The 27,318-nt window shown below is 40.1% G+C and overlaps 1 protein-coding gene across 1 annotated transcript; it reads left to right on the forward strand.

Moving 5' to 3' along the window:
• Nucleotides 1–9,845: 9,845 nt before the first annotated feature.
• On the forward strand, nucleotides 9,846–17,349 carry GLRX (glutaredoxin). The gene is made up of 3 exons (XM_062600134.1): nucleotides 9,846–10,094; nucleotides 14,736–14,850; nucleotides 17,133–17,349. The coding sequence occupies exons 1-2, from the start codon at nucleotides 9,897–9,899 to the stop codon at nucleotides 14,841–14,843; spliced, it is 306 nt and encodes a 101-aa protein (XP_062456118.1). The 5' UTR covers nucleotides 9,846–9,896; the 3' UTR covers nucleotides 14,844–14,850; nucleotides 17,133–17,349.
• The last annotated feature ends 9,969 nt before the right edge of the window (nucleotides 17,350–27,318 follow it).

Raw genomic sequence — 27,318 nt, forward strand, 5'->3', positions numbered from 1 at the left:
ATAACAACTTTCTTTACCCTAACACTCAACATTCCCCCCACCCCCGACCCAGCCCCTGTCTAGACCAGACTGCCATGCCCTCCCAGAAAATACCTACCACCTCACCCGCGCTTCACCTTCCCTTGTCTGTTAGGTAGTGTTATTTCTAAAATCTGGGCTCTCTGACCAAAAAAGAAAAAGAAAAAAAGAAAAAAAAAAGAAAAAGAAAAAAGCATGCTCTCTTTTTTCATATTTTGAAAGATGCAAGACACAAATATGCCCACATTAGAGGGCATCAGCTTAATTTGGCGTTTGGAGACAAATCCGATGCTTGCTAGAGTAGGCAACATCCTCCTAGGGGCTCCAATTGATGATGGATTGTGCCCTCGATCAACCCCACAAGCCATAGCAATAGGTATTTCAGAAAATACCAGACTGCATCCAGCTCAGCTATTCTCCCCCCGCCATAAATTATTTGTTCAAAAAGACAGAACCAAGTACTTCTCTCAAGCCAGCGAGCCGCTCGCTCTACGTGCCCGCTCGGCGTCGCCACGCGCGACCTGCTGCCGCCACCTCCTGGGAGCTGCGCCTGGCGCTGGCCGCCGCCTGCTGACATCGGCCCCATCAAACTGCAGGCGGAGAACCGGAGAATGATTTGCTTTCAGCTGTTGCCAGGAGAAATACAAGCGCAGCTTATGCTTGCCTTGCTTTGCTCTCCAGAGGAGCAAGCAAGCACCGTCACTCAGTTCAGTGCAAATCGCGTGTCTACATCACATAAAATCAATTACAGATACCAAGATATGCAACCAGCACAGTGTCAGCTTCTCTTTTGTCACATGCATGGTGGTTGCAGAGAAATAAAACATTATGAGAGGTATGCATTAGAAACTAGCCAACGCTTTGCTTTTGCTTTGACTTTTCTGGGGCAGGAGGTGTTGGGAATCTCTGCCGATTCCTGCACTTGCTTCTTCCTTGAGCTTCATGCAAAGAAGTCACTGACCTTCATCAGAGTGTCTAACCTGGACTAACATAAGAGGCAGCCTCAGGCTCCTAGAGAATACAGCTTGGATTCAGAGAGCAGTTTTCCAGTGTCCTCTATTAAAACTGTACCCGATAGGACTCTGTTCTCCGCTGCTTACACCAGCATGCAGCCACATCCATCTATACAAACAGGAGTATAAACACAGCCCAGCTCACCAGGTGGCATTTAATATTCACTATGAACATGAACAAATAACGACCCAAGAGGCAAAACAGTGACAAGCACTGTAGGAGGCACATGGTGTCCGTGAAGCCCCCATACGCTTTTCTCTTAGCCGCTCCTGGCAGAGCGGCCCGACAGCACTTCCAACCACAGCAGAGACTGGGAGAAGACCTTCCTAATCCTGGCAGAGCCACAGAGTTCACTGGGTTCCCCAAGACTAGACAGGCATCTTCATCATTGCACTATATTTCTGGAAAAATAAAATAAACAATAATCCAGTCCTAATTATACGAAGAGAGAGCCTAAAAACTTGGCTGTTGAGGTGTCCATGTGTCAAATGGCAGTAAAACTACTTTCCCAGCTAAAAGAAACATTGTTCATTAATATATGCAACACTTATTCCTTCCACATCACTGGGACATCCAACCAGTGTTATTTTTTCCTGCCAGCTGTCTATTAAAGAACTGCGAAGCAGAGCCCAGATGGATTTCTAAATGCTTCTCTTAACCAGACACTCTCAAATGCTTCATGTTCATCTGCTGCTAATCACAACAAGGCCCTGTCCCTCATAAAATGCTAGGAAGCATAATCTTTTACTCTGAAAATAAAACAATGCAGCAAGTTACAAGGAACTGTATCTCATAAGCCTATTCTGACTCCTGTGCATCGTCCTTGAATAATTCCTACAGATATTTAGACTGTCTGCCCCCCTGTGAGCCCCATTTTCAACTGAGGTCCCAAATATTCTTTCCTCTTTGGTGCAAAGCCAGCATAAAGTAAAACAGTTTCTAAACTGTGGCGGCATTATCGCCTTTTGAACAGGATAGTCATTGAACACTGATCAGCTGCTAAAAATAGCTTCCAGCTATGCATGTGGTTGTATCAATGCAAAAAATAATAAAATGAATTTTCCTCTGGGGTATTCCTCCACCATTTTTGCCTACCTCAGAACTATGACCCTCTTGCCAGAAGGAGCATGAAACAATTCTTTACTGTTAACTTCATCTCTGCACCTTCCATCAGCCGGGAAGGGCTTAGAAAGATAAATACTCAGTCTGTATTTTTTAAGGTCTCAGGACATTGCTTCGCTCCGCGATGCGAGACGGAGCCGTTTAGTCCCCTCTCCTGAAGGAGCATCAGAACTAAGGACCCGGGGCACGAAAGCCCAGCGCTGCAGTGCTGCCTGGAGCTCACAGCCTGCAGTTAGATACTCGCTGGGACAGCGACCGAGCTTTGCACTCATGTTCCTCTTTCAGAGCCACGTCTGTGGAAGCAAGAGCGACCGTTCCCACGCTCGTAGTGAGCGGCAGGCACAGGGCGAGACGGCCGTCAGCACCCGACGTGCGTGCTCGCCACCGGCCACCATCAAAGCTCGAGAAGTTCTTGGTGTAGAGCAAGCGTTACCAGATCCAGCTTCAGCATCGCCTTTATTGAAGTCCTGTATGCAACAAAAACCTCTGCAAGCGTTGGTGCTGAAGGCGAGAGGTCTGGCCCGTCGCAGGGGCACACGTCAAAAGCTCGGCAGGTTACAACTCATCAGCTACCGACAAGTCACAGCTCCTCAGACGCTCCCGCGGCAGAGCCTCTCCAGCGAAGGCTGCTCCGAGTACATGCCAGATCTCTGCTCTGCGCAGTTTTAAAAGGGGTACATCAACATACCCTAGGAATTCATGTCCCTTCATATCCTACCAATGGCATATATTCCAGATCTGTCCCTGAATCACTCAGCTGTTTTTCAAGAAATCCCCAAAGCTCTTCTGAATTAAGGCAAACAACAAGTACAATTCTGAATACTCGGACTCATTTTTGCTTTCCCTGCATTAACAGTCCCTAGGATTGCGTTCACTTTTAGTCACAATTTTCTCTGCATAGGATAAAACCCTGGCTGACAAACCTCCCATTCGGCTTCAGAAGAGCCAAAATTTCATCCATTTAACTGAAACCACCATCAAAACAAGTTATAAAATTAAACTGAAATTCCAAGCTTGCAGCTGTAGACATGTGTGTGCATGCATGGGCATATCTCTGGAGGTTTTGCACAGTTGGATAGCAGCAGTTAGCTGTCAGATTTCCAGAGTTTCACTTCATAAGGGCTGTTCATGACGGCCGCTGTTAGTGCTATGAACAGGCTTGGGAAGGCGCTGCTGGCAGAGGGGCCCTGACCCAAGTTGGGGAAACGGGGGCAGAAAGCAAAGCTCCCCCGTGGACTGTGGTCGGTCCAAGCAGCGACCATCCGCACTGCTAAATCAAAAGGAAGGAACAGGGAAACGCTGAGGTGGTTCAAGGCAGGAACAGTTCGCGGAGGCAGGCCCTTAGGGTGGGCGTCCCGGGGCAGTTACGTGTGGAGCACCCGCTCCACAGCTGCAGGCACCGGTGGAGCCTTTCCAAAGGAAGAACAGGGTTGTGCTGACCCGGCAGGGTCCCCATCTGCTCCCCGGTCAGGGCGGGCAGCAGAACCCTTTCTCCGATAGTCCACATAAAGAAGTCTGGGAGGAATCGCATCAGGTAACTGGGACGGAGCCAGGAAACCAGGCTTGCCTGAGCCCCCGACAATAGTCCCTATCCAAAGGCTGCACACATCTCAGTAAGATTAAAAAAAAAAGAAATCCCCCAAAACACAGTGAACTTCAACAAAAATCGTGGTACTGATTGCAGCTGGAGGGATGGGTTTGGGTGTGCATTTCGATCGTGTGCACAGCTCATCTCCAACAATTCCACGTGGTCTCTGCGGAAACCCCTGACCTTGTGGATACTCCTGGAGGAAAATCCTACATGGAGCTGTTAGCGTGGGGATTTACAGGGTTTTCTGCTTGGTACTCCCGCACTGCTGGAAACCGCGTATTGGCACCAGAGCAGCTCGAGCTACTGGTCAGAGCTTCCGGGGGGGGGGGGGGGGGGGAGGGGGAGGAGGATTAAATGAAAATTACAGAGCTGTACAAAGTGCTTTTTGAGCAGAGGTCACAGTGTTTACCAGGATAGGGGGATGCGGATCCACATTTGCTCTCTTAAAGCTGGATCCCTCTGGCTTTTAGGAGAATATTTGACTCTTGTGTTGCAGGCAGTGTTTTGGGGGCAGAGAGAGTTCTTCGTGAGGAAAGTACATAAAGTTAACCATACTTTTCCAGCCTGTGTAGAATTGAGATCTTAGCACACACATATCATACGCTAAATGCCATTTAACATTTGTATGCATGTATTTTGTGCAGTTAATAGTACACTTGCCCTTTCCTTGTTCCTTACATTTACTATGCTTTTATACCCATTTTCACAGCAGTTTCCCCCAAAAGAAGTATACTTTCCCATTTTTGCAAGAGGCATAGCGTACCAGTTGAACGCCTAAAAATAGCGCCAGCAGCTCTACTAGGATTTCAGCAAAGATTTTGCTTTGTTCTTTCGTGCTAGTAACACCCACAAAAAGTAAGTAACGTATGTCTGGGCTATCACTGGAGCTGCGAGAGATGAACCACCCACAGCCCCATCTACAGATCCGTGGACACAAGTACAGGCAACTAGCTCCAGGACACCGGGCACCAAATAATCAAACAGCCCTGCAAGTTCAACTCAAATGCTTAGCCCCACAGCACAGATTGAAACATTTTAAACCAAGAGACACAAGTTTTTTTTTAGTGACTTTGTGTAGCTGTCCCCCAGTACTCACAGGAAAGTCCATCAGATTTACACCACGTATTTAGCATCACAGCAATAACGTACGTGAACTCTCCTGCACCTTGATTTTCTCCACTATGTCTATAGCCTTTATTTATAATTATCCAGTAAAGAGCAGCCCAAGACTCTCTCCCATTCACAATTCAGATCTCTCTTCCTTGGAGAAGACTGTGCCCGGCCCTCCATCTCCACTCATAGCTGGTGCTATCCAGGAGGCACTCACAGAAGGCAGACATCTGCAGGTCATTTGTTCAGATATGCTTTTTTAACCCTAACTATGCTCATCCCTGCACTGACCTGCATTATATGAACAGCTGTGAATAAAGCCTTACAGGCTATCATTTGGAAATACAATCTGAAATTCGCATGTGTGTGTGGCCACCACGTTCCAGGAAGAACAAACTTTTTATTGACAAAAAAAAATGTAATTCTGATCTTTTTTTGCATAAGACCCTACATGTCAGAATTTATAAATGCATCCAAATAGACAGTTAGAAATTCAGTTAATTTTGTACTGAGAGCTAATACTACAGACCACAGCATTGTTTTATGTGTTAAATAGATAATTACTGACTTTTTGCTTCTACAGTTTTAGTAGCATTTCTCTCTTTGTTCATCTAGTCTACAGCAGACACTGTCAAGCATCCGTCTATATACCTATACTACGCATTAAAATTAAACAAGCAATATGACAAGAACAAATATAGTATCAAAGCCAGATCAGAAAAAAAAAATCCACAGCAGACAGTTGAAAGTCATAGGCCCTTAATCTCCCCACACACGCGCCTCTTCCCCCCCCCCAAAAGGGCTGTGAAGCTTACCTGCCAACGCATTGGTGCCGTTCTCAACTGGTAACACAAGCACGTCAGAAAAATTTGTAGCTTGTCCTAGAAGTTCTTCTATCCCAGAAGTTTCCAGGTCAGACACCACGCTGACCACAGCAACAGCGACCTTATCTGAAAGGTAAGGAAACCTCTCAAAGGGTATTCCCCTCAAAGCCAGGTGGAGCCAGGTTCTCCTAAGTGGCCTCCACAGCTGAGTCTCCTCCGTGTCCATCAGGGAATACAAAAGAAGGCCGGAGCCCCCCTGCTGGGTAGGGGTCAGCACCTGCCACTGTGATTGAAGTAATGAACTGTCCTGCAAGCTCAGCTGAGCACTTAGCTTTTGCTAGCTTCCTAGGTGATAAAAGCAAAGGTTGACTTTTAAAATCTGATTTTTGTTTGTTTTGAAAGGTAAATGCTTTTACTCAAAGTACAGCAAACAATAGATTGTGGGAAATATTCCTTTAGTGCTCTTATCACCATGACTGGAATTACTTAATTAACTGGGGAGTACACCATACTAAGATGTACTTTTAAGAGTAATTTTTGATTGAGCCTTGAAGAGCTAGTGGATTCACGTTCTCTGCGAGCTGCTTATTGTGACACTAGGAAGGAAGCAACATGTATGTGTTTTCCCTCTGAAGCACTGGTTTCACTTCTTAATCTAGAGTTCTGGAAACCAGGTCTTTGGGGATTTTTTTAACAGAAGAGTCTAAAATGTGCTTCTCTTTTGCAAGTACAGCAGAGCGGGATTTTAGCCAGTTGTGGGGGTTGTCACATAAATAGAAAATTAGTTAGAATCTTACTCAGCTACCTGTATTTCCTTGGCTGCAGTCCAGAAGGGTCAACAGCTCCTGGAAGGCACGTCTGGGTTGTGCCTAACCTTTGCTCTAGTTTCAAGCTGGGTAACGAGGTCCTATGACCATCACCCCCCCCCCCATCCCGGCACACCTGCTAACACGGACTAGCAGATGACCAGCAAGGCCGTCTCTTCTCAGAAGTTCCTCCTTTTCTTATAACTAAGAAAAAGGAATAAAGAACAATACTGAAAGCCGAAAGAGTGGGAAAGCCTAGGATGTTGCAAGATCTGCCAGATGCCTGGCAAGCAACTGTGGTATGGTGTGCAAGGAGGATCCAGCTGCCTCAGTTTTATTTTTCCTTTCTGAGGTCTACAAAGGAAAAGGTAGAGCTCAAAGCATGCATTTGTCTGTATGCAACAGTGTGATTTTTTGCTGTACAATGCCAATCCTACAGCAAACGGAAGTTGGAAAGCCTTGTTTTGGACAAGGGAACAGCTCCTGTCAGTACCTGCCTATCAATTAAAAAGTCAATCAACAAAAAGGTGGGGTGAGATCTGGTGATTCATGGAAAAGAAATTGAATTTATTTACATAGCTTTTTTTGTGTTAAGCCTTGATGGTTTAAATAGTTAAAATGTGATTGAGCTGCTTATATTCTGTAAGTGGCCCAAATTCAAGGGACTTTCTCACTCATATAAACTGTGCCCAGTTTTGGGCTCCCCAGTACAAGAGAGATATGGACATACTGGAGTGAGTCTACCAAAGGGCCACAAAGATTATTAAGGGGCTGGAGCAGCTGTCATGCAAGGAGAGGCTAAGAGAGCTGGGACTGTTCAGCGTGGGGAAGAGAAGGCTCAGGGGATCTTACCAATGCATGTAAATACCTGGTGGAAGGGTGTAAAGAAGATGGAGCCAGACTCTTCTCAGCAGTGGTCAGCAGTAACGAGACTAGAGGCAATGAGTACACATTGAAATTACAGGAAATTCTATTTTAACTTAAGACAAATCTTCTTTACTATGGGAGTGATTAAACAGCAGAACAGGTTACCCAGGGAGGTTGTAGAGTCTCCACCTTTGGAGATACTCAGAACCCTGCTGGGCCCTGAGTAATCTGCTCTAGGTGACCCTACTCTGAGCAGGGGGGGTAGACTAGATGATCTCCGGAGGTCTCTTCCAACCTCAACCATTCTGTGATTCTGTGAAAATTAAACATGTAACAGGCTAGGGACTCTTAAGCAACAAACTGATTTAGCTCAAGAGAAAGTGAAAAATGCAAGGATCATTATACCTTGACTTATTGCGTGACTTATAGCAAGATCCTTATCTTCTGTGTCACAGGTTTTATCATGTATAAAAGTGGGATACATCATTGAGAGAGCCTCAAGCAAAGGGAGATTTGTAGAAAGACAAAGCTTTTTTTTGTCTGGAAAAATGAGTCGGCCTAATGTGGATGGCTTCTATGCTGTCTACCTCATTTGACCTTTTGTACCTCCAGCTGGGTGTCTTCTGTGTGCTACCAGAGGCCTGCATAATATGTGAAGAGTACTCCTGCTATCCCAATGCCCTTGCAAAAGTAGTTGGCTAATGGATGCTATTCTGGGTAAAACTCCCAAAAATCTGAGGCTTGAAGAACTTAGACTAAGGCTCTAAGACCTCAGAAACTGCAAGCCAGTGCCTTAACCTTTGGTATGCCAAGGGGGAGACAAAGCCTGAGAAGTCACTTGTTGCACTGAGAAGGCTGCCCAGGGGAGGATGCTTGCCTGGGCAAGTTTACTTGCCCTTGTTACTTTCTTTGTCATTTCCTGGCTTGCAACTTTTCTCTTGACCTTCTCTTTCCCTCTTTCCTTTTGTCCTTATCTTCCCCAGAGTAACTTTCACCACTAAAATCAATGTATGCCATCATCTACAGACCCTGCCAATAAACCTTTGTGCATGTGAACCTGTCTCAACATCCTTTGTGCAACAAGGAGACTTATTCTAAGACCTTTGCTTTCAGTGACAGCTAAATGCTTAAGTACCTCTCTGAATCACAACCTAAGCATTGTAGTTGTAGACCTTTAAGAGTATCTAGGATCCCTACTGATCCTACAGGATCACTCTGTACAGCATTTAGACAAAAATATGGTTCCTGCTAGAAGGAAAAAAATGACATATACATATATATAATCATAGAAGAATATAGTAATACAAATACTCTTTGTAGTCCACTGATAGAAAGCTGCATAAGTCAAGGTATTTAGCCTGTTAAGTCAAAAAGTGATGTTGGGGGAAAAAAATCAAAAGTAATAGGAAATAAGTGAGAAGTGGGGGAGAAGGAATGAGCTCCTCACCTCTAGCTCATCTAGAACCGGCCACAGAATGAAATATGAGTGCTTTAGGTAATTACAGAATACAAAAGCTGAACTAAATGTCAGACTGAGTCTCCCTAGCAGTAGTTTGAAATATTGAGTGAGATCATTCACCATGCAGGTTTATGTTAGTGAGTAAATGGTATAAGATAGGCTCTACCTGGAAGTCCTGTGGCACTAGACTCATGGTCCTATTGAGGTTCACACGCAGGTGCAATGACACTGTCACCATTCAACATGTGAAGGTTGGATAGATGGACCAAAATGGTCAAAAACTAGCCCTAGTTACCCAAGTTTAACTTGTTATCCAATTATGTCTCTTAAGATTTTAAACCTCAAAAGAATTTTGGTCCACCCAAGAAGTTCCAAAACTGGAACTTTTTGAATTCTACAATTGGTTCTCCGAACCTCTTTAGTTCTTAGTTGATGTACAGGTGAACACAGACCATCTGGAAACTGGGTTAAGACTGTTAAACTGTTTAGGCACTGCTGGAAACTGTAGGCACTCATTATGGAAGGGTTACAGGAATAAATATATACACTTAAAATACTTTATTTTTTTAACTTCTGTGATAGAAAGCTTATGTAGCCAAAAGATGGATCTCTGCTTATCTGCAGGTTTCCTGATGTTTATAGTGTTCCCTCAAAGTGATTTTCATATCCTGCAACATGTGAGGTGAGAGGCAGGAAAGCCATATCAAAAAATCTGTAGGCGGAGGAAGGCAGGCAACAGTGATAGCTCACCTTTAACCAGTGCATTAGTTAATAAGCAGCTACTGCAGATCATGTACAAAAGTTCATGTGCTGAAAGAACACGATAGTTAAGTGTCTTCCTCTTTTTAAACTATTGGTTTGTTCACCAGCGCAGAGTTTTTATAATAATATACAGAAAGTAGAAGTATTGTTGTTTTAAAAGGCACAATCTTGTGAAGAGATTACATCCTTCTGGGGAGGCGTTTTCAAGGAGGCGGGCACTATGCAGCTCATAAATATCCCAGACTGAGATTGCTGCTTTTTTCCCATCTGCCTGTGAGCCAGTTTGTAAAGTGCAGCATTCCTGTTCATTCTTAAAAAGAAGCATGGCTGACCGTTTCGTGATGAACAGAGTCAGAGATGGCAAAGTAACTGTTTTTTTAAAGCCAACCTGCCCTTACTGCCGTAATGCAATGATGATCCTCAGAGAATTTAACTTCATGCCGGGATGTCTGGAGTCAGTTGATGTTACTGGGATGGATGATGTCCTGGATTACCTCCAGCAAACAACAGGGCAAGGAACAGTAAGTTCACAAATTCTTATTGCATAACTTAACCTTTTCTCAGAAACGAAATAGTGCTAGCTGATACTGAGGCTGAAGTGAAGTCGCTTCCCCCCCCCTTTTTTTTTCAATAAAACTAGCCACATCGCAAGGAAAAGTAACATCCTCATTCTATTTTTAAAATGTTTTAAATGTTTTTAATATTGTTTTCATTTTTCTACTTCTTCCCTGGGAAGTGCCTTCTCAAGGAATAAACTCACAAATCTGTGTTTCCAAGCTACTGTGCTTCTAGAACTGCACACTAATTCCCTTTATAAGGACCTTGAGACAAAGCTTCACTCTATGCAAGCTGCATCCTGGGGAACTATGACGCCTCTAAGAATATTTTGTACCTACTTGGAATGTATTTGCTGTTGTAGCATGTAGAAGCACGGAAGCAATTTATCTTCGCACTAACTCTTAGTTCTTGACTCCACTAGTTAGGGAAGGATTAATGTAGAAGGCTGCTGTCTTTCTTTCTAGGATAGCAGTCAGAAGTTCCTTCAAAAATCTTTCTATAAAATTGTAATACGTGCAAAGCAAAAATGTGTTTGAGCAGTCCGAGCAGAGGTGAGAGAGGACAGAGATGGGAGTTTGTCTGAATTTTAACTTCCTTCTGACTTTGATCAGCAAAAGTGTTCAGAGCTGTCTTATTTTAGGTGGCAGTAAAATAGATACTGCACCTAAAACTGTAAAGGCTATTTATTTTGAAGCATTTAATTAAGTAGCCAATTAAATAACTGGATTTGTATCAGTGTATCAATATTATAAGATGTGTTTGATTTTCAGGAAATAACTTCTTTAGAAATGCCATCATACAGATCAGACAGTTGGCACTTCAGCATTGGTTAGGCCTTTGCACAACTCTTTTTTTTTCTTTTTTTCCAATCTGCCTTAGCAAAAAGCATGATACAACAGGTTTAGCTCTGCAAAGTGAGACTGGAAAGAAATGCTGAGGACACAATTCAGAGAATTTACTCTACCCTGATCCATTACCATGGACTCAATATCCCCACCAGACATGTGGTTTGAATCAGTCCTGGGTAAATCCAAGCTTTGAGGACAGCAGGCCCTTCAGATGGTCATTCCAAAAAGTGCCATGGTGTCTGTCTTGCATAGATGATGGCAATATATTGCTGTTTTCACTGTCCTCCTGCGAAATCCTCACTCACAAAGTCAGGTCTTTTCCTGGCTTGATTCTGATCCTGTTTTCTCATTTTTAACCTCTTGCAAGTGATAGAGGGAACCGTACTGCATGCTTATCTCCTTGCCTCCATACTGAATTTGGAAACTGAGCACACTTGGGGCCCAGCAGGTGGGCACAAGTGGATTTAGTGATGCTTCTAGGGCTCAAAACCCAAGAGGGAAATCTTGAAGTGGAAGGAGGGGAGACTCTGCTACTGTGACTGTTATTTTCAACTGACCAGAAACTTTAAGCACAAGAAATGAGCTCAGACTGATGGCACCCCTTCATCTTTAGTACATACAAGGACCGACAGTGAATTCAGGGCTTTTAGTGTGTAAATACAATGGAGTCTGCTGCTGTCAGCTGGCCACAGGTTTGGTATCATTGCATAAAACTTTGGGATCCCTTACCTATCTTCAAGAGGATGAGATTTGCTTTCTAGGGTGTCATGCCTGTCAGTTCCTATGAGTATATGGCCAACCAATTTGAGGTCAGTAAGTCTGTCATGGGTGAGTTTATTAGCAAGGTGCTGGAGCCCCATTCTGGTAGATCATCTGTTTGGGAGATGTGCACAAGATCATCAAAGCTTTTACTCTCTGAGGGTTACCAAACTGCCTGATGCCTAGTCTAGCACCTAGCCTGGTGTGATTATGATTACATTAACAGCAATGTCACAGAGGACCAGAGGAGGCATCTTGGCCAGCCTCATGGAAACACGCAACACTCAAGCATTCTGAAGTTTTGGGCCAGAAGAGGACTCTGGTACCTTTATTCCACACGTGGAAATGGTTCTTTGTAGCATTTAGGTGTTAACCTGCAACATCAGAAATACTGGTCACCTCCTTCATTGCTGGGTCATGATCCTTTACCCCAACAATGAATGAGCCCAGTTCAGTTGCATCCTCAGTATCAGCCACTTCAAAGTGAAGAATACATCCAGTAAAGTCACTGCAAGATGATACAGTGAAAGAGACATGTAAGATACAAACATCCTCAAATCCTTCAGATAATGAACTCCTGTTGTACTCTCTCTGGATGAAGATGCAGATGGGCTTTTTGATTCCAGCTGGCCGGTTTCTCAGGCAGCTGTATGTGTAGCCCTTTTGGCCTCATGGCAGCAGTTAGGACACACAAGGGAGAAAGGATGGACAGCTTTACTAGAAATGTAAGATACTGAAAGTAGTAGCTCATTTCCCAGCAGAGGAGGGATTGATAGCCTTATAGGGAAAGAAGATACCCAGGGAAAGTGGAAGCAAATTTCCTAACAGACAAGGAGTGGAGGGGGAGGGAGCAGCTAGAGCTTTGCCAATTAGAAAAACAACTTCCTGAAAGCAAAAGGTAATTTCCCAGCAGAAAAGGGATTGGTGAAGAGGGTTGCTTGCTCTGCGTTTTGCTAAGTGAGGACAAGGGGAGGAAGAAGGTGGATGCTGTTGGGGGGAGCATGACGGAAAAGGCTCGTCTTAGCTGCTGCTGTGGTTTAGGTGATTTTGATATGGTCAGGGAAAGTTTTGTTTGCTAAACTGGCTGTGAAGGATGAAGAACAAACTTCCTCATGCTTACTTAAAAGAAACTTTTTCTTCTTCCTCCCACCAGTAATACAAGAACTTTTATTCCTTTTCTCACCCTTTGCCCATTCCTGCCAAAGGAATGCTTCTGTTCTTTACCTAGACTTTTGCCTTAAGCACGCTACTCATGGGGAGACCCTGCCTGCCACCCTTCCTGAGAAGCCACAGGCAACCCACGGTGCAGGCAGGCTACCTGCCACAAGAGTTCCTGCAGTAAGACTTCCTTAGTACCAGGAAGTAATTTTGCCACCAAGGACCACTGAGCTAGAAAACATCCCTTTAACAAAGACTAAAAGCAGCCAGGTGGGAAAGGACCATGCCTTGCCACCTCCCATAGTAGGCCTTCTTCTCATTTCCAGTGCAGTCAGGAGTTAAAGTGTGGGTGGGATAGGTACTGGAAACAAAACAGAAACTGTCCAGGACAAATGCTTAAGAACAAGAACATTGAATTCCTTCCAAAGATAACATAGCCCCTAACCGGAAAGAAAATGGGGGGGAGGGGAGAGGTGGCTAACAGCATCGAGAAATCCTGGAAAGGCTAGTGTGAGCGTGAAAAAGGGAAGATTAAAAAAAAAATGTTCCTAATGGGCCAATCTGCCCCCTAGGCTGCAAACACCAACAGAAAAAGGCCAACATGGCCCAGCTGATAGGACCTACTCTATGTTGGTGAATGGAGGGCAGCAGAGGTCCTGAAAGTTACTGCTCTAATTCAGCTTACTGCCTTGGATCCTCCCTTGGACCAGCATGGATGCCTAGGGAAGTTAAGCAGGAAACAGATGGGGGAGAGGGGATCTGTCCTCAGGTTCTGATGAGTTTCTTCCTCCTCCAGTAGCTCCTCCAAAAGCTAGACTGACCGATTGCTGCATAGGAGCAGGGGATAGGGGCTCCAGAAGGAGGCTACAGACTTATTGCAGAAACTGCTGCTCCCATCCCCTGCCAGGAGCCTCCTTTGCTTTGTGCCTCACACAGCCACATATCCAGCTGATCCAGAAACTGTTGTCAAGCCTGTAGCACTCCCTCACTGGGTCACTTTTGTTAGAAAATCTTGGCACTTGGAGGTGCTCACTCACAGCCTTAGGATCATCAATATTTGAGCATCAGTATTTAGTGCTATCCTAGAGTGTAATTCCCAGGTTAGTTCCATCTAAAGAAATCCTGTTTGCATACTTTAGGACTACTTCTGCATGCCACTTAAAAAGGGTTAATCTAGATTAACTGGACATTTGCTTCAAAAATGCCATGTACTAAAATAATATCACTGAAATACTCAAAGACTAATAAACAGATTTTTCCCTGTTAAGAATCTGCATAGTGAGCTGCAGGCTGATCCTGACTTACAAGTCAGTTGCTGTTGGACTTCTTGCAGTCATACACATTCCTGACTTCTTAACTTCTATGCAAGAAATCAGCATTCATACTGTGCTAAATATAACAGGCTTTAAAAAGTCACTTTGGCCAGTGGAGCGATCTGCCTGATTCAGAACCAGGAATGCATCTTACAGGACTAAGCAGATGCATTCAATCACAGCACTGCTTTCTTCCTGGCACAAGGTTTTTTGTTATCCTAAAAACAGTTGTGAAATTTAGGACCAATACTGTTTAAAACATCAGATGCTTTTATTGCCCCATACTCTCTATTAAAATGTAGAATATTCCTCTACTCTTTCCTAACAGTAAATTTCCTAACAGACAGACTTGGGGTGGGGGTGTGTGTGGGGGAAATGGAAGAAGAGGGAGATTTTTGTAAATTATAGTATCCTTTACATGAAGTTTGCTGCTTAGGAGATGAATGCTCTGCTCATTCTTCAGTGACTTAGCTGTATAAATGGTCTCTCTTCACAGATTAATGCATATCATTCTTTTGGTGTCTAGGTCCCTCGTGTGTTTATTGGGAAAACCTGCATTGGTGGATTTTCAGATCTGCAAAAGTTTTATGGACAACTCCCAGAAGCTCTGCGTCGAATTGGTGTTCTACAGTAGCAGAAGGGTAAGTAGTGGGAAACACTCTCTGGCCAATAATAATGAATTTTCAGTACTGTAGATGAAATGTGAGTATAGTACTGAGCAACGCTGCTTAGGTATCCATGACAGCAACAATATTTTACTACATAACTGAGTATTATGTGTATCACAGCTTCATAGGGGACAATGCAGTTAATTTCAATATGCAGCACAAAGGCTCTGGCTCTAAGACTGAAGGCTTGTCCCTTGTAGAATTGTCCCTTATCTGAAATCCTTCACTTATTTTTTTCTATGTCATCTTTTTTTGATTGGAAACTACAAGCTTCTTGCAGCTAATTTTGATGAGAGTTTTTTCCCCACTTTTAATACAAAGGGATGACTTGATGGAGCAGTGTTGTATACCATTACACAACAGTGAAGTGTGAATTCATTTTGAAGATTCTCAGTTGCAGTTATCTTCATTATGAACTTCTTACTGCATACTTGGAAGAAAAGTTTCCAAGATGTATAGCCCTTAGTTGCTAGCCTGTAAAAGGATCAAGGCAAAATGGTTCAGCTAGGAGTGGGTTTTCTTTTTTTTTTTCTCCCTCCATATAAGAAGATTGCGTCTGTTTGTAGTAAAATATGAGTCAAAATTTTCTCATCAGAATGTAAAGGTCTGTCTACATGACATAGTACTGACCTTTAAAAATCCTTTAACTAATTCTTAACAGACTGAGTTTAACTCTTCCACAGTAGTTAACAGAGATGCTAACTTAGGTCTCTAAAGAAATACTGTTAAGGTATTCTTGCATGTCATTTTGTTACACAGTGTAAGTCTGACAGACTCATATACACGGCCGTTACAGGTACGGACAAACGCTGCAGCAGTGAACTAAGGAAACAATATATGGATACAGATTAAGTTCGTAAGGGTTCTGTCATCTGTGTAATACCTTTTACACAGCGGGACAGCGTGCAGTAGATCAACCATGTGGCTCAGGGGGCTTAGGGACCTGGGTTTCAAGCACACCTAGAAGAGACGGTTTCTGGGACTAACTGGTGACAGATTAGAGGAGAATCAGACACCAGAATTAGTTCAGCCAATCAGCAGCCTGAGTCAGGTTCATATTTCCCTAAGTCTTACCATCAACAAAACGCTTGGAATCAGGAGGTTGGGTCGGTTGGTGGAAAACAGGCATTTGCCTGTTCACTATGAAGCCAGGATATGTTTGAATACTTCCTGGCCTTGTGAAACAATTCAGACCACTGGCTGAGGGATTAAGGTAGTCCAGACAAGGGGTCACAGACAGACTTATTCAATATTGCGTGCATTAATTCCTGCCAGAGGAGAAGAAAATTTGCACCATCTTATTTATCTGTACAATGCCTGGAAGTAACAGTTTCTCATTACAGGTATATAGTTACTTTCTGATGTTTGACAATCATTTATGAATTCGATAATCTTTAAGATTTTAATACAAAATTTCTGTTCCTCCTGTGTTATAAAACCACAGGGATGAGCTTCTCAGTCCCAAAGGATCTGCCACTCTTGACTGATTGAAGAATGGCAACCAATGGCATCATGTGGCCCATCTCAGCCCTACCACAATCAATGTCTCCTCTGCACAGCAGGGGATATAATGGCCTAGGCCGCTTTCTGGAACATACAGCATGAAGCCAGTTTTGAATCCCTAAATCTCCACACTTGAGTGACAACCTGATATCATAATGTACTTGCTGTGTTAATTATCATGCAAAAAGAGAATACGTACTTCCTCCTTTTAAATTTACAGATGAAGAGACATTCAGGACATTATTTCTATGCTGACCAAAAAAGATACTATAGCTGTGAAATCTGTTAAACATTTAACATGACTTCAGACATTTTTTTTTGATTGGTCCTCTGTCAGCTCCTCCTTACTCCCAGGTTAAAATGCAACCAATTCTGTTAAAACAGACAAGAATGTCTGTGCGTGCGTGTGTGCACTTCAAATATTGTGTGTTCTACACAATAAAAAGCTTACAGTCATTATAGTAGTCAGTATCCTTGACCACATATAAAAGCAATCATGTGGTAAACTTGCTGGTTTTGTACAAAGACTTTTTAGCAAAGAAGACTAGACTTCATTATGATATGTACATATAAAAATACAAAGATACACACATACATGTGTATATAAATAAATATATACAAATACATATATACACACATATAAAAACATTATTTAAGAAGTCTTCAAAGTCTCTTCTATAAACATATCTTATCAATAAACTAACTCCTAACAGTAGGAATCTGCATTTTATGTCTACTGTTTCTACTTTCAGGAGAGAGATGACCAAGAGCTACACCTCCTCATTTTTGGAACAACTTCCTTCTAACTTCCTGCTATGGCATCAGAAGAATCTTTTGGGGGAAATGTAATTTCTTTTGGTTTCATTGATAAGTGCTTCAATATGCTACATTTCTACATCCTTTCTGTAATGCTGGAAACAAGTCTTGAACGAGATCTGACTCAGCCAAATAAAATATGCTTGCACTCAGTGTGTTCACTCCTGTGGTTCTTTTTTGTATAGATTGATTCATATGCTCATTCCAAATGCCTCTCTCTTTTCTCTTCAGTCTTCTTTCTGCCCCTCTCTTCCAAATGACGTGCTAGCAACTCTCAATGTTTTCTACACAGCATACAGAATTTCTTTAATTAGACTAAGCAGGAAATATACATAGTCAACCATAACATTGGTACTGTGGAATGCGATCTTGAAAATAACCACAGCAGCTTTTAAGCACGGCCCTTACCCTTATGACCCATGGTCTTTTGGCTCATGTTTCACGGCAAGGGCACAGAGACTAGTCTGAGCAGCACTTTTTTTGTAACTATTTTGTTACAACACAGCTTCTGGCAGGAAGTTATGTATCAGAGCTTTCATTTCTGACTATAATCATTATGAACTGAGGGCTGTTTGGGATAGAAAATGCCTGGGGCTGTGTAGACTGTTTAAGAGGCTGTTAATTGAAGAATACTCCACTAAGATAGTATTTGCCAAGTTCAGGCCTAAAGCACACAGTGTTGTTTTGGAAAACAGATTTACAGGAAATTAGAGCAATGTAAAACTGGATGAAAAATTGCTTCAAACACTTGGCATTAAAATAACACTATCTTTGGGAAAAAAAAAAAAAGATTTGGTTTACTCAGTGATGAGGAAAAAAAAACTCAAAAGAACAAAACCCTCCTCAATACTTCTCTCTCATCTTTTATTTCTTCCTCATCCTTGTTTTTTCTCCTTTTTTTTTGTCAGAGATTAAAAGTGTATTTTTTTGAAAGTTCAATTAAAAACTGTGAAACAAAATTTATTTTTTAAAGCCTAGCACCTTAAATTGATTTTATTTTTAATAAACAAGTTAACTTTTAGTATTTACTGAACAGAAAGAGCCCAAGGAGAAGGAAGTAACCCAGGTTTGGGGCTAAAATGTCAGCATTTCCTTACCAGCCTCAATCATAACAAAGCTTGCCAATGAGCACAACCATATCTGTCTCTGTCTCAGGTTCACATGAGACTTTATGAGTTTGTTCTCATAGCTATGAGCTCAGAAAGAAGCCATCTAGTGTGCTTTCCCTGCAAAATCCCCCAGCTATGCTTGTTACTGTTCCTGAACTTCATTAAACTCATCAAAAGTGAAAAAGTCAACACTACAGGCTTTTATCCACGCTTGAAAAGCCATGGAAAAGGAAAAAAACTTATTTCTTGGGCAAGTTTTAAGTCTGCTACTTCTTGGCAGAAATAACAATCGCATATTTCAGCTGATCTTAGAGTACTCAAGATGATTTATGCAAATTTCTGGGAATTTGTGTTTGTTCAGCATAACTTAGCACTCTTCCTAACAAAGAGCAAATCTCATATATGAGAATTTGCATGATAGCTTAAAAAAAAATGTGTTCACACAAAACTCAGTATTTTCAATTGTTTTATGCAGCTGGAATTGTCTTTGGAGGAAAAGTTTAAAATCTACTAACAAAGTTTAAATGTATTTTCACCCATTGTGTCAGAAGTAAGATAAGCTGAAGCTGCTGTAGGAATTTTCTCTCTGTTCTCAGATGTGCCTGGAGATGTGTTTTATGTAATTCTGGATGATGGGCAGTACCTGATGAGCTGATGATGAGAGAAACTGGTCAAGAAGTGTTAATACTATAACCACAAACATCTATTTTTAGTGCTTGAAAAAGTCATGCTGCTTTCTTTCTTGTTTAGCATTTCTGAAGAGAGTTATATTGGAGCAGTTCGGCAGGGTCAAATTATATGCTGTAAACTGCGTACTCTGGTATTGATGGGTCTCAGTCAAGAGCATTCATCACTAAAGCATTTGGCCTCCAAGAGTACCTATGTGCCAGTTATATTTCCTGTGTGATTTTTCAGAAGAAAAAGAAAGAAAGAGCTCATCCATGAACCTACGTAACTGAATTGTTCCAAGCTGAACTCTGACAGGAGAGCAGAAATAGCTAAATACACACTTCAATTCTAAAATCACCAGTATCATACCAAAAACATTGTTCACATTTTGAGAACATAGTTCAACTTTCAACTTTTTTTTTTTTTTAAGGTCTGTCCAAACACCATTTCCCAGGCTCATCATGTTCCCGTCAAATAAAATGGCTCTTGCCCATTTTGATTATAACCTATAATCAGAATCACACTATTTATTATAAAATACAGGTATAGTAGCTTACCATAACTGTTTCTGAAGTCTCAAATTCTTGGTTTGAATACAGTTAAGTAATAAACTGACATTGATAAGATTGGAATCTGGGGTTTCTTAGGGATCTGAAACAAGAGGTTTATTTAGTTGCATGACAAATGCACAGAGTTGCATTAAACTATAATTGCAAAGCATATCATTGTTTTTCTGAATTTTCAATTAGTTCCTAAAGTATTTATTACAGATGAGGCAACCAGGGTATTAATCACAATTTTTAATAACCAGGAAATAGAAACCAGTGGTGAATATATGAAATTACCATGCCGAAGCATTTTTATCTTGATGAAAAACACTGCCAGGTAACTGGTACATTAATGAAGCTACTAGAAACAGACAGTTAAGAACATACTCCAGTATCTTATATACCCCAGTAGCCCAATTGGTAAATGACTCCAAGTAAAATAATTATAAAATCTCTCCCTTGTTTTTCTTGCTTCAAAAGAGAAACATCCACCAAAAGCCAACTAGCTTGAGCATAATCTCTACACGTAACTCAAAAAGAATAACTCACTCTCTAAACACTTAACTAGCACTGAGTTAAACAGAAATGTCATCTTCCAGAAGCCTTACAGTAATTTAGAAACAGGTCCAGCAATGTATCCCTACCTGGCAGGTAAAACTAAACCTATATCTGCATTTGCCATAGGCTTCATTATCTTTCCAGAAAGGTCAACTATAAGTTTTATTAGTTTACTAGATTTTAACACCCATCATAGGATATGAATTTTGTGCTCGTATTGGACAGCCTTCAGACAGATTCCTGTTTAACAGCTACTTATGCTTTAGTCTGTTGGCAAAAATCCAGAACATACCAAGGAGAGAAGTAGAGAAGTTGAAAGATGATTTTTGAAAGAAATTCTTATAACTCCAAGATGGTCACAGTTAATACACAGATGAAAGTGTTTTAAAATGACAAATATATGTAAAGACTGTAACCCATGAAAGCAGACTACTATCACATGAATTATACAGGTAGGGATAGTCTTATGTGAAAACTATTGAACAGGTAGATTAGAATATGCATAGTTTTTAGAACTGCAGAGTCTTTCACATTTTCTAGTCCAATCTATTTCCACTTAAGAGAAAAGTCCTATAAAATTTATTTGCTGTGCATTTTAAGAGTAACAAAATGTTCACAGAGTTAAAAAAAAAAAAATCAATCCTCACTAAAGTAGCTCTGGCAGAACATCACTTCAAGAGCAAAATGTCCTCACTATGCTAGTGAATTATGTAGAATCCAGTAAGGTGACCTGAATTTCTTCCATGAGTGCTCCTGAACAATCTGTGCCTAGCTGAGGCTAAATATACCGTGTATAATTTGACTGAAATGTTTACACTCAAAGGAGCGTAACCTCACTAGTTTAGCATCAAAAGCACTTCAGTAATTATTTTCCTTTTCTTTTGCAATGTCTTTCCATACTTTTTGTAAGGAAATATAAAATGCTGCACTGCAAATACCAGCCTTACTAACTTACTGTAGAAGAATCTGAAATATTTCTGACAAATAAATCCTGCTGTAGGTCAGGCAAAGCTGTATACAGATTGCAAAAAGATCTCTTACCTTTTCCCTGGCAGGATTCAACTCAGAAGAGTAAGTGGTCCATTGCAGATCCTAACACCAGGCTACAGCCATCAGAACACACTGCAATTTTCTTCAGGAATAATGGTTTCTGGACAGATGCTGCACCATATACTCCACACAAATTAATACAGAATAAAAGGACAAGATTAAGCATCACCACAAACTGACTTATTTTACTTTCATCAATTTGAGGGACAGGAGAATTGTGCAATAAGAATGTTAACCAAGAGATCTGGGGTGGGTTTTCTTTCCATTCTGTTAAACCTATACATCTACTTAAAATGATGTGATGCTGTCTCACTTCAGCCTGAATTTCCCAATTATCATGCCTCATATTTCTAAAACTGGCCTTCTCTCATCATCTTCTTTTCTCATTTGAAGGTCAGGTTTTGGCACTGGAGTCACTGCAGAAAGTGTTCTGACACATAAGCAAACTCAGGTATAGCACCTGCAAGTTAATACTGCCTTTCAGTCCCTAGGGTAGTAAGCATGTGAAGTAACATAGTTTAGCCATTTAAGCAATTCCGTGATTAAATGCAGGACAGCGGGGCAAAAGAGCTACCCCATTGTGCTTACCAGCCGCAGAACACACGCACCAAAAAGTACCTTGGGTAACATCAGTTCTTTCTACATGTTGCTCTTCTGCACCCAGGTAAGTGCTTCTTCTTCATCCTCTTCTTCATCCCTCATAAGAATCAGTTACTGCGGTCCTTTCTTTTTCTCATGTGACTTAAAACAAGCATTTTGGCATTCTTCCTCAATTTCTGCTTCAGTATTTTTCTTTCATACTGCCTCTCACTTCTGGTAAAGCACATTGTTTTTCCAAATCTGTCTTCTAATGGCAGGGACTCCTCTCACTTGTGCTCTCTCCTTATTTCTTTTCAGCTGGTACCACATCTCTCCATGTCCACCACTTTCTAACTTGTCACAAGACCTCTCCTCCTAGTACTTCATCTTTTTAAAAAGAGTTTCTGGTCTCACTTCTCAACATGCAGAGAGCAAAACTTGAAATGAGGAACTGCATCTTCCTTTAATTTTCTCAAATAAATAACCTGGCTGACCCCCAATCAAATAAAGATCAGCTGAATGAACAAGAAGTTGCAGTTCATGTGGTAACCTTCCACATGCTTAGCAGTATGTTGGGGGACTGAAGCAAGGCAAGCTTAAGAGTTTTTTTCAAATCAAGACAGTAGGGCAGGTCAAAGAAATTGCTTTGTGGGCTGTGTGGTATGCAGGCCCATTCTATAGAATCTTTTCACTACAACTTCCAAAATACAAAAAATATTTTCAGCTTGACCAAGCAGTCTCTCTAATACAAGCATCCTAAATCCTGATATTTTTCTTATGCAAGTTAAATACTGAGACCTTTCTGCCTGTTATCTGAAGGTGTTTGGCATAGCTTTCCTTTCAAGTTACTCAACTTGATCTCCTTTCACTAATTCTGAATAACAAGCACTGTCAAGAGCTGACCAAAATAACGGTTAGCTGTTCTTTACTGCATCACTAACAAGAAAAGGTATCCAAAGCATCTTTTTTTTTTTCCTCATTATATGACAGGCTGGAGTAAAGACTTTTTCTGGGTATGTCAGAGGAACATTATAAAACTAGATGCCAATATGGCTCTGACTTTTAGATGTGATTAAGCACCTAAATTCCCTTGATTCAATATGGATTACTTCACTAAAACTAATTTTCAGAATTAATCTAGGAGTCATGTGAAGAAGGAAAAAAACGCTAGAACAAAACGACTTCCCTGTATGTGCATACATCATTTGATTCAGTGGGCCTTAATTTAAGGACCTGGGGGAATACTGCAAGATAAGCAATTATTTACATTTTTTGCTCACTCTCACCTTGCAAATAAATTATAAGTTAATAAGCTACAAAAAATCTTTGTAGTGTAATGCTCATATTTTCTAACACCAAAGGGTAAATAATCACATGAGACTGACTAGAAAAAAGTGTTTATTTTTTAACAAAATGTTAACTGCCAAATCTAAAAACATGTAAATTTTTGTCAGACTACATTAAAAGACAAATACATCAAAGGCTGAGTTTCAACACATACCTAATAAAATATCTGTTTCTTCCTTCTAACATTTTTTCATATCAAATACATCAAAGCCTTAAGGACTACAGCAGAGAATCTGTAATTACCATGTGGAAAACTTCATTAATGTAGAAAGCTTTCTGTTAGCCTTTCAATATAAAGCTCAGTCCTAGCTTGGGACAAGCATTAACATATACTAAAAACAGTAAAAAGTATATGGTGCAATCTGTTGTTAAATATCTTAATTATTAATTGTCTTACAAATACAGATTTTGAGAGTTAGATCTAATAAAGCACTTCGAAATCTAAATTCCACTTAGATGTCTGTTCAAAACCGTAATCCCAAACCATCTAGAAGCTGCTTAGCTACTACCTGATAATACCTAAATTCACCCCCTGCTGCCTTACTTGACCTTAAAGTTCTCCATATTCTAGGAGTTCTGTTTCCAGAGACATTCAGAGCTGCAAGTCTCAGTAGCTTGGAACTGAGAAATCAGGGGCATATCCAGGGCTGTAGATGGTAAGCTGACTCTGAGCATGCCCCAAGAGGGGAATGGGCCTTAATATGAAAATGAGGTATGTTTTACAGGAGGAAAAGTATGTAATTACAGTCTTGTGATTTCAAGATTCAACCCAGTCCTTGTGTTGAGAAGCCTGGAAAGAAATCTGCAGTCAGAAGGGGAGATAGCATTAAAGAACAAGCATGTTTTGAGGGAATCTTTTGCACAGGAACAAAAGAACCTTTTTCCATTATCTGTTTTTAGGACTGTTTCTGCTAGTAAGGTTCAACAGATACTCAATGAAATGTATTAAATTTTTGAGAAGAAATAATCTCCCTTTGATTGGCCTAAAAGGTTCTAGAATCATGCTCCTTTTGCTGCTTTTTCTTGAGTGAATTGCACGCCTGAAAATATAAAGGTTGAAGAGCAATTAGCATCACTTAACACTCAGGGTACCATACTCGGATGTAAGAAATGCATGTTTGAACCCCATCAAGTAAGAAGGTCACCGATTCTCTGGATTCTAATTTGAGGTCAAGTAAATCCTAATTCTTCCACAACATAAAGCTCTTTTGGCAGTTATGAAACTAGAAAACTAGGTACCTGGATAATATATTAAAACTGTTTATCAAAACACTAACATTTTATTTTAGAGACGTAGAAGTTATTAACAGTTTCCTGAACTAATATGTAAGTTTTCCTCTTCACACATTTTACTTTTCTTCAAAGTTACTTGTTTGAATTATTTTTTCAGCTGCTTCCTAATTATTACTTTACAGCCTAACAAAGGTCCTAATGTATTATGCATTCAAAATACGTCACACAGTAGTGCTCTAGCTCCTGAATATCCATGATCTGTAAGTTGTTAAAGGCTAACAAGATATTCTATTAACAAAATTTACCAACAGTAACTACTCAAGCATCATGATTTACTTTCAGTTATGTTTTTGAATGCTGAAGTATTTATTTAAAAAATAGGTTAAGATAAACACATTTCTACAGATAAACATCATATAAAATAAGAATGGAGAAAGCTTTTTCATAAATTTATCACCTATGTTCTATGTTTGCAAGAGTACCATACTTGCACCTGATACAGGTGGCACTATGAGGATACCTGGTAAGATGGAAAGTTATTTCAATTTCTGAATAATAAGTTACAGTACATCTGTGAATAAATAATATTTTTATATTGCCTGCCTTCTCTGTATTAAACTTGTGATTATAACAATTGATTAAAATATATAATATCAAAATATTTCAGTTGCTCCGACAGAGTGTTGATATTTCCATTAAGCCTATTTTCTAAATGCTTATAAAACATTTAAGTGAAGTTAAAAATAGTATTTTGTTTTGTATTTTACTTATACCTAAATTATTGGCAATAGACTAATTTCTAGCAAAAACTTACAACATATATGGTAAAGTTTCAAAATACTAAAAGTTTAGGACTACATGCAACACAGACCAATATTCATACATAACTTTTGTAATCACTTTTAATATAAAAGTTAGTATGAGGCATATAAGCTGTAATTTAAATAACTGAGCTGCCTACTGATAGAAGCATATCTTGCGATCAAGCATGCTATCAGGTATCCATGCAAGTTATGGTTCTAGTTGTGTGCTCATTTTTGTCCATGGCCCTATGCTTCAAAAAACTAAATTTTATTCTTATTTATCCAGTTAATTTATGTTTAAAATGTAATTTATGTTGTAACAAATATAACAGCATTAAATAACTTTTTTACCTTTAATTTTTATATATTTAACTTTTCTACCTAGTTTTTTTCTTAAGTTTTCTTTAGTGATCCTGAAAAAGCAACTTAATGCTCTACATTTAAGTTTCCTTATATGTGAGATGCAGATAACTGTATCTCATATTTTAAAGAACTTTATGAACTCCAGATGACAAGTTAGAAGTAAAAATTGAATTCAACTACCACTATTCTTATGTAAAACTAACCTTAGAATTCTGCACCTGCAACAGTCAGTTGAATCACAATCTCCTTTTTTTAGGAAAGGAAACACCATCTTGATTCTTCAAAATATCACCAAAAAAGAAAATCCCTATGATTCTAGTGAGGAATTTGAAAAGAATAATTAACCTATAAAATTTTATTGCAATACAGAAACAATTTTTAGATACAAAAAAAATTAAATTCCAGCAATTTGCAGTTTCATTTTCACCTCATAGCTATAGTTTCCAGGTACTTTTGAGACAGTCTGCTGTGGTTCTTGGAGAAATACTAAGTAATTTTTTCAGTATTTTTCTGTGTCTTTCTAGGTTCAGACACTACATAAATTAAATTAAAGGCAGCTGACAAAGCAGAATTGACATAAAGTACAGTAAAACTGACAGTAAAGAGTCTCAATTAAACAAGTATCTGTCCTTAGATAGACATCTTAATGTACAGGTTGGGTTCATTTTGTCCTCAGCGGTATTATTATACACATATAACGTAATGTCTAGTTAAATGAATGATTGAGACCTGTGACCTAAGGAATACTGTTAAAACCTGCCTACAAGGATCATCCTATTCATAATAGTCAAGATTTATCACTTACAACTGAAAAAAAATCCACACATTCAGGAAAAAAAAAACAGATTTGCATAATATGTAGTAGCTTTATGATAATTCATTTTCTACTGACTGCCCATCAAGGAGAGTCAAAGCAAACATCATGCTAAAATTGCTGAAGTTCTTCACAGGACTGGCATATCTATCTGAAAGGTCACGTCCCTGCACAACCATGGCATCTATTTGAAACACAGTATCAGCTACTGGAGGAAACTTCTGATTGAGACAAACTTTTTCTGAAGAAAGTCATTAGTGTTAGGGAGTTTTCTCCCACAAAACATAAGAATGATTGTTGACCCCCTTCCTGTGCTTTCCTATCTCTACCAGTACTGAATAGATACGCTCTTAGCTAAGTTATGTACTTCCTGAATTTTTATATACAAGGACATAAAATATTCTCACACTAGCGAAGTTGTTCAACAAGTTACTAAAGCAGACTTCTATATCCTATTCACTGTGAGGAAAAAAAATATTTCCACTTTTAGATAATTAGGAAACACTAAACAACATAGTGATGATGCCACATAAGCATTCTGGTGGAATTAAGAATATCTGCTTATATGACTAGAAGTCCCATTAATGAGAACTGCAAGCTTCACCTGAAGTAGAAAATGAACAGTTACTCAAATGTTTATTAAATGTATCCTTAACTTTGCAAGCCAATAAAGGTTGTAGTAAAATTTTGTATTCTGAGATATTTAAAGAGCTCACAAGTTAGCTACCCAACTTTCTTGCACTGATACTGTGGCCAAACACAAGGTTCAAAAAAAAAAAAATCCGTTTTCGACAACTTAGCAGCTGAAAATAACCATAAAGGGCAATAAAATAAGCAGTAAGGAAACTGAAAGGGGAAACAGAAAAATGGATAGTTACAGATGAGTTATGCAAGAGTCCCATACTAGGTTTAATCCTATTGAGTGTGAAATTCTCATGTTTGAAATAAATCCTCATGATACATTTATCACTCTTTTAAGAAAAAAAGTGATTTATTATCAAAGCAAAGAATATTAGTAAGTGCAATACAGCATATTATACAGTGTTCAG

Source organism: Rhea pennata, chromosome Z (genome assembly GCF_028389875.1).
Source record: "Rhea pennata isolate bPtePen1 chromosome Z, bPtePen1.pri, whole genome shotgun sequence".
Lineage (NCBI taxonomy): Eukaryota > Metazoa > Chordata > Aves > Rheiformes > Rheidae > Rhea > Rhea pennata.

Coding starts and splice junctions, on each gene's coding strand:
- GLRX (XM_062600134.1), top strand. CDS start 9,897: ATGGCTGACCGTTTCGTGATGAACAGAGTCAGAGATGGCAAAGTAACT. Junction 10,095..14,735: donor AAACAACAGGGCAAGGAACA/GTAAGTTCACAA, acceptor TTTGGTGTCTAG/GTCCCTCGTGTGTTTATTGG.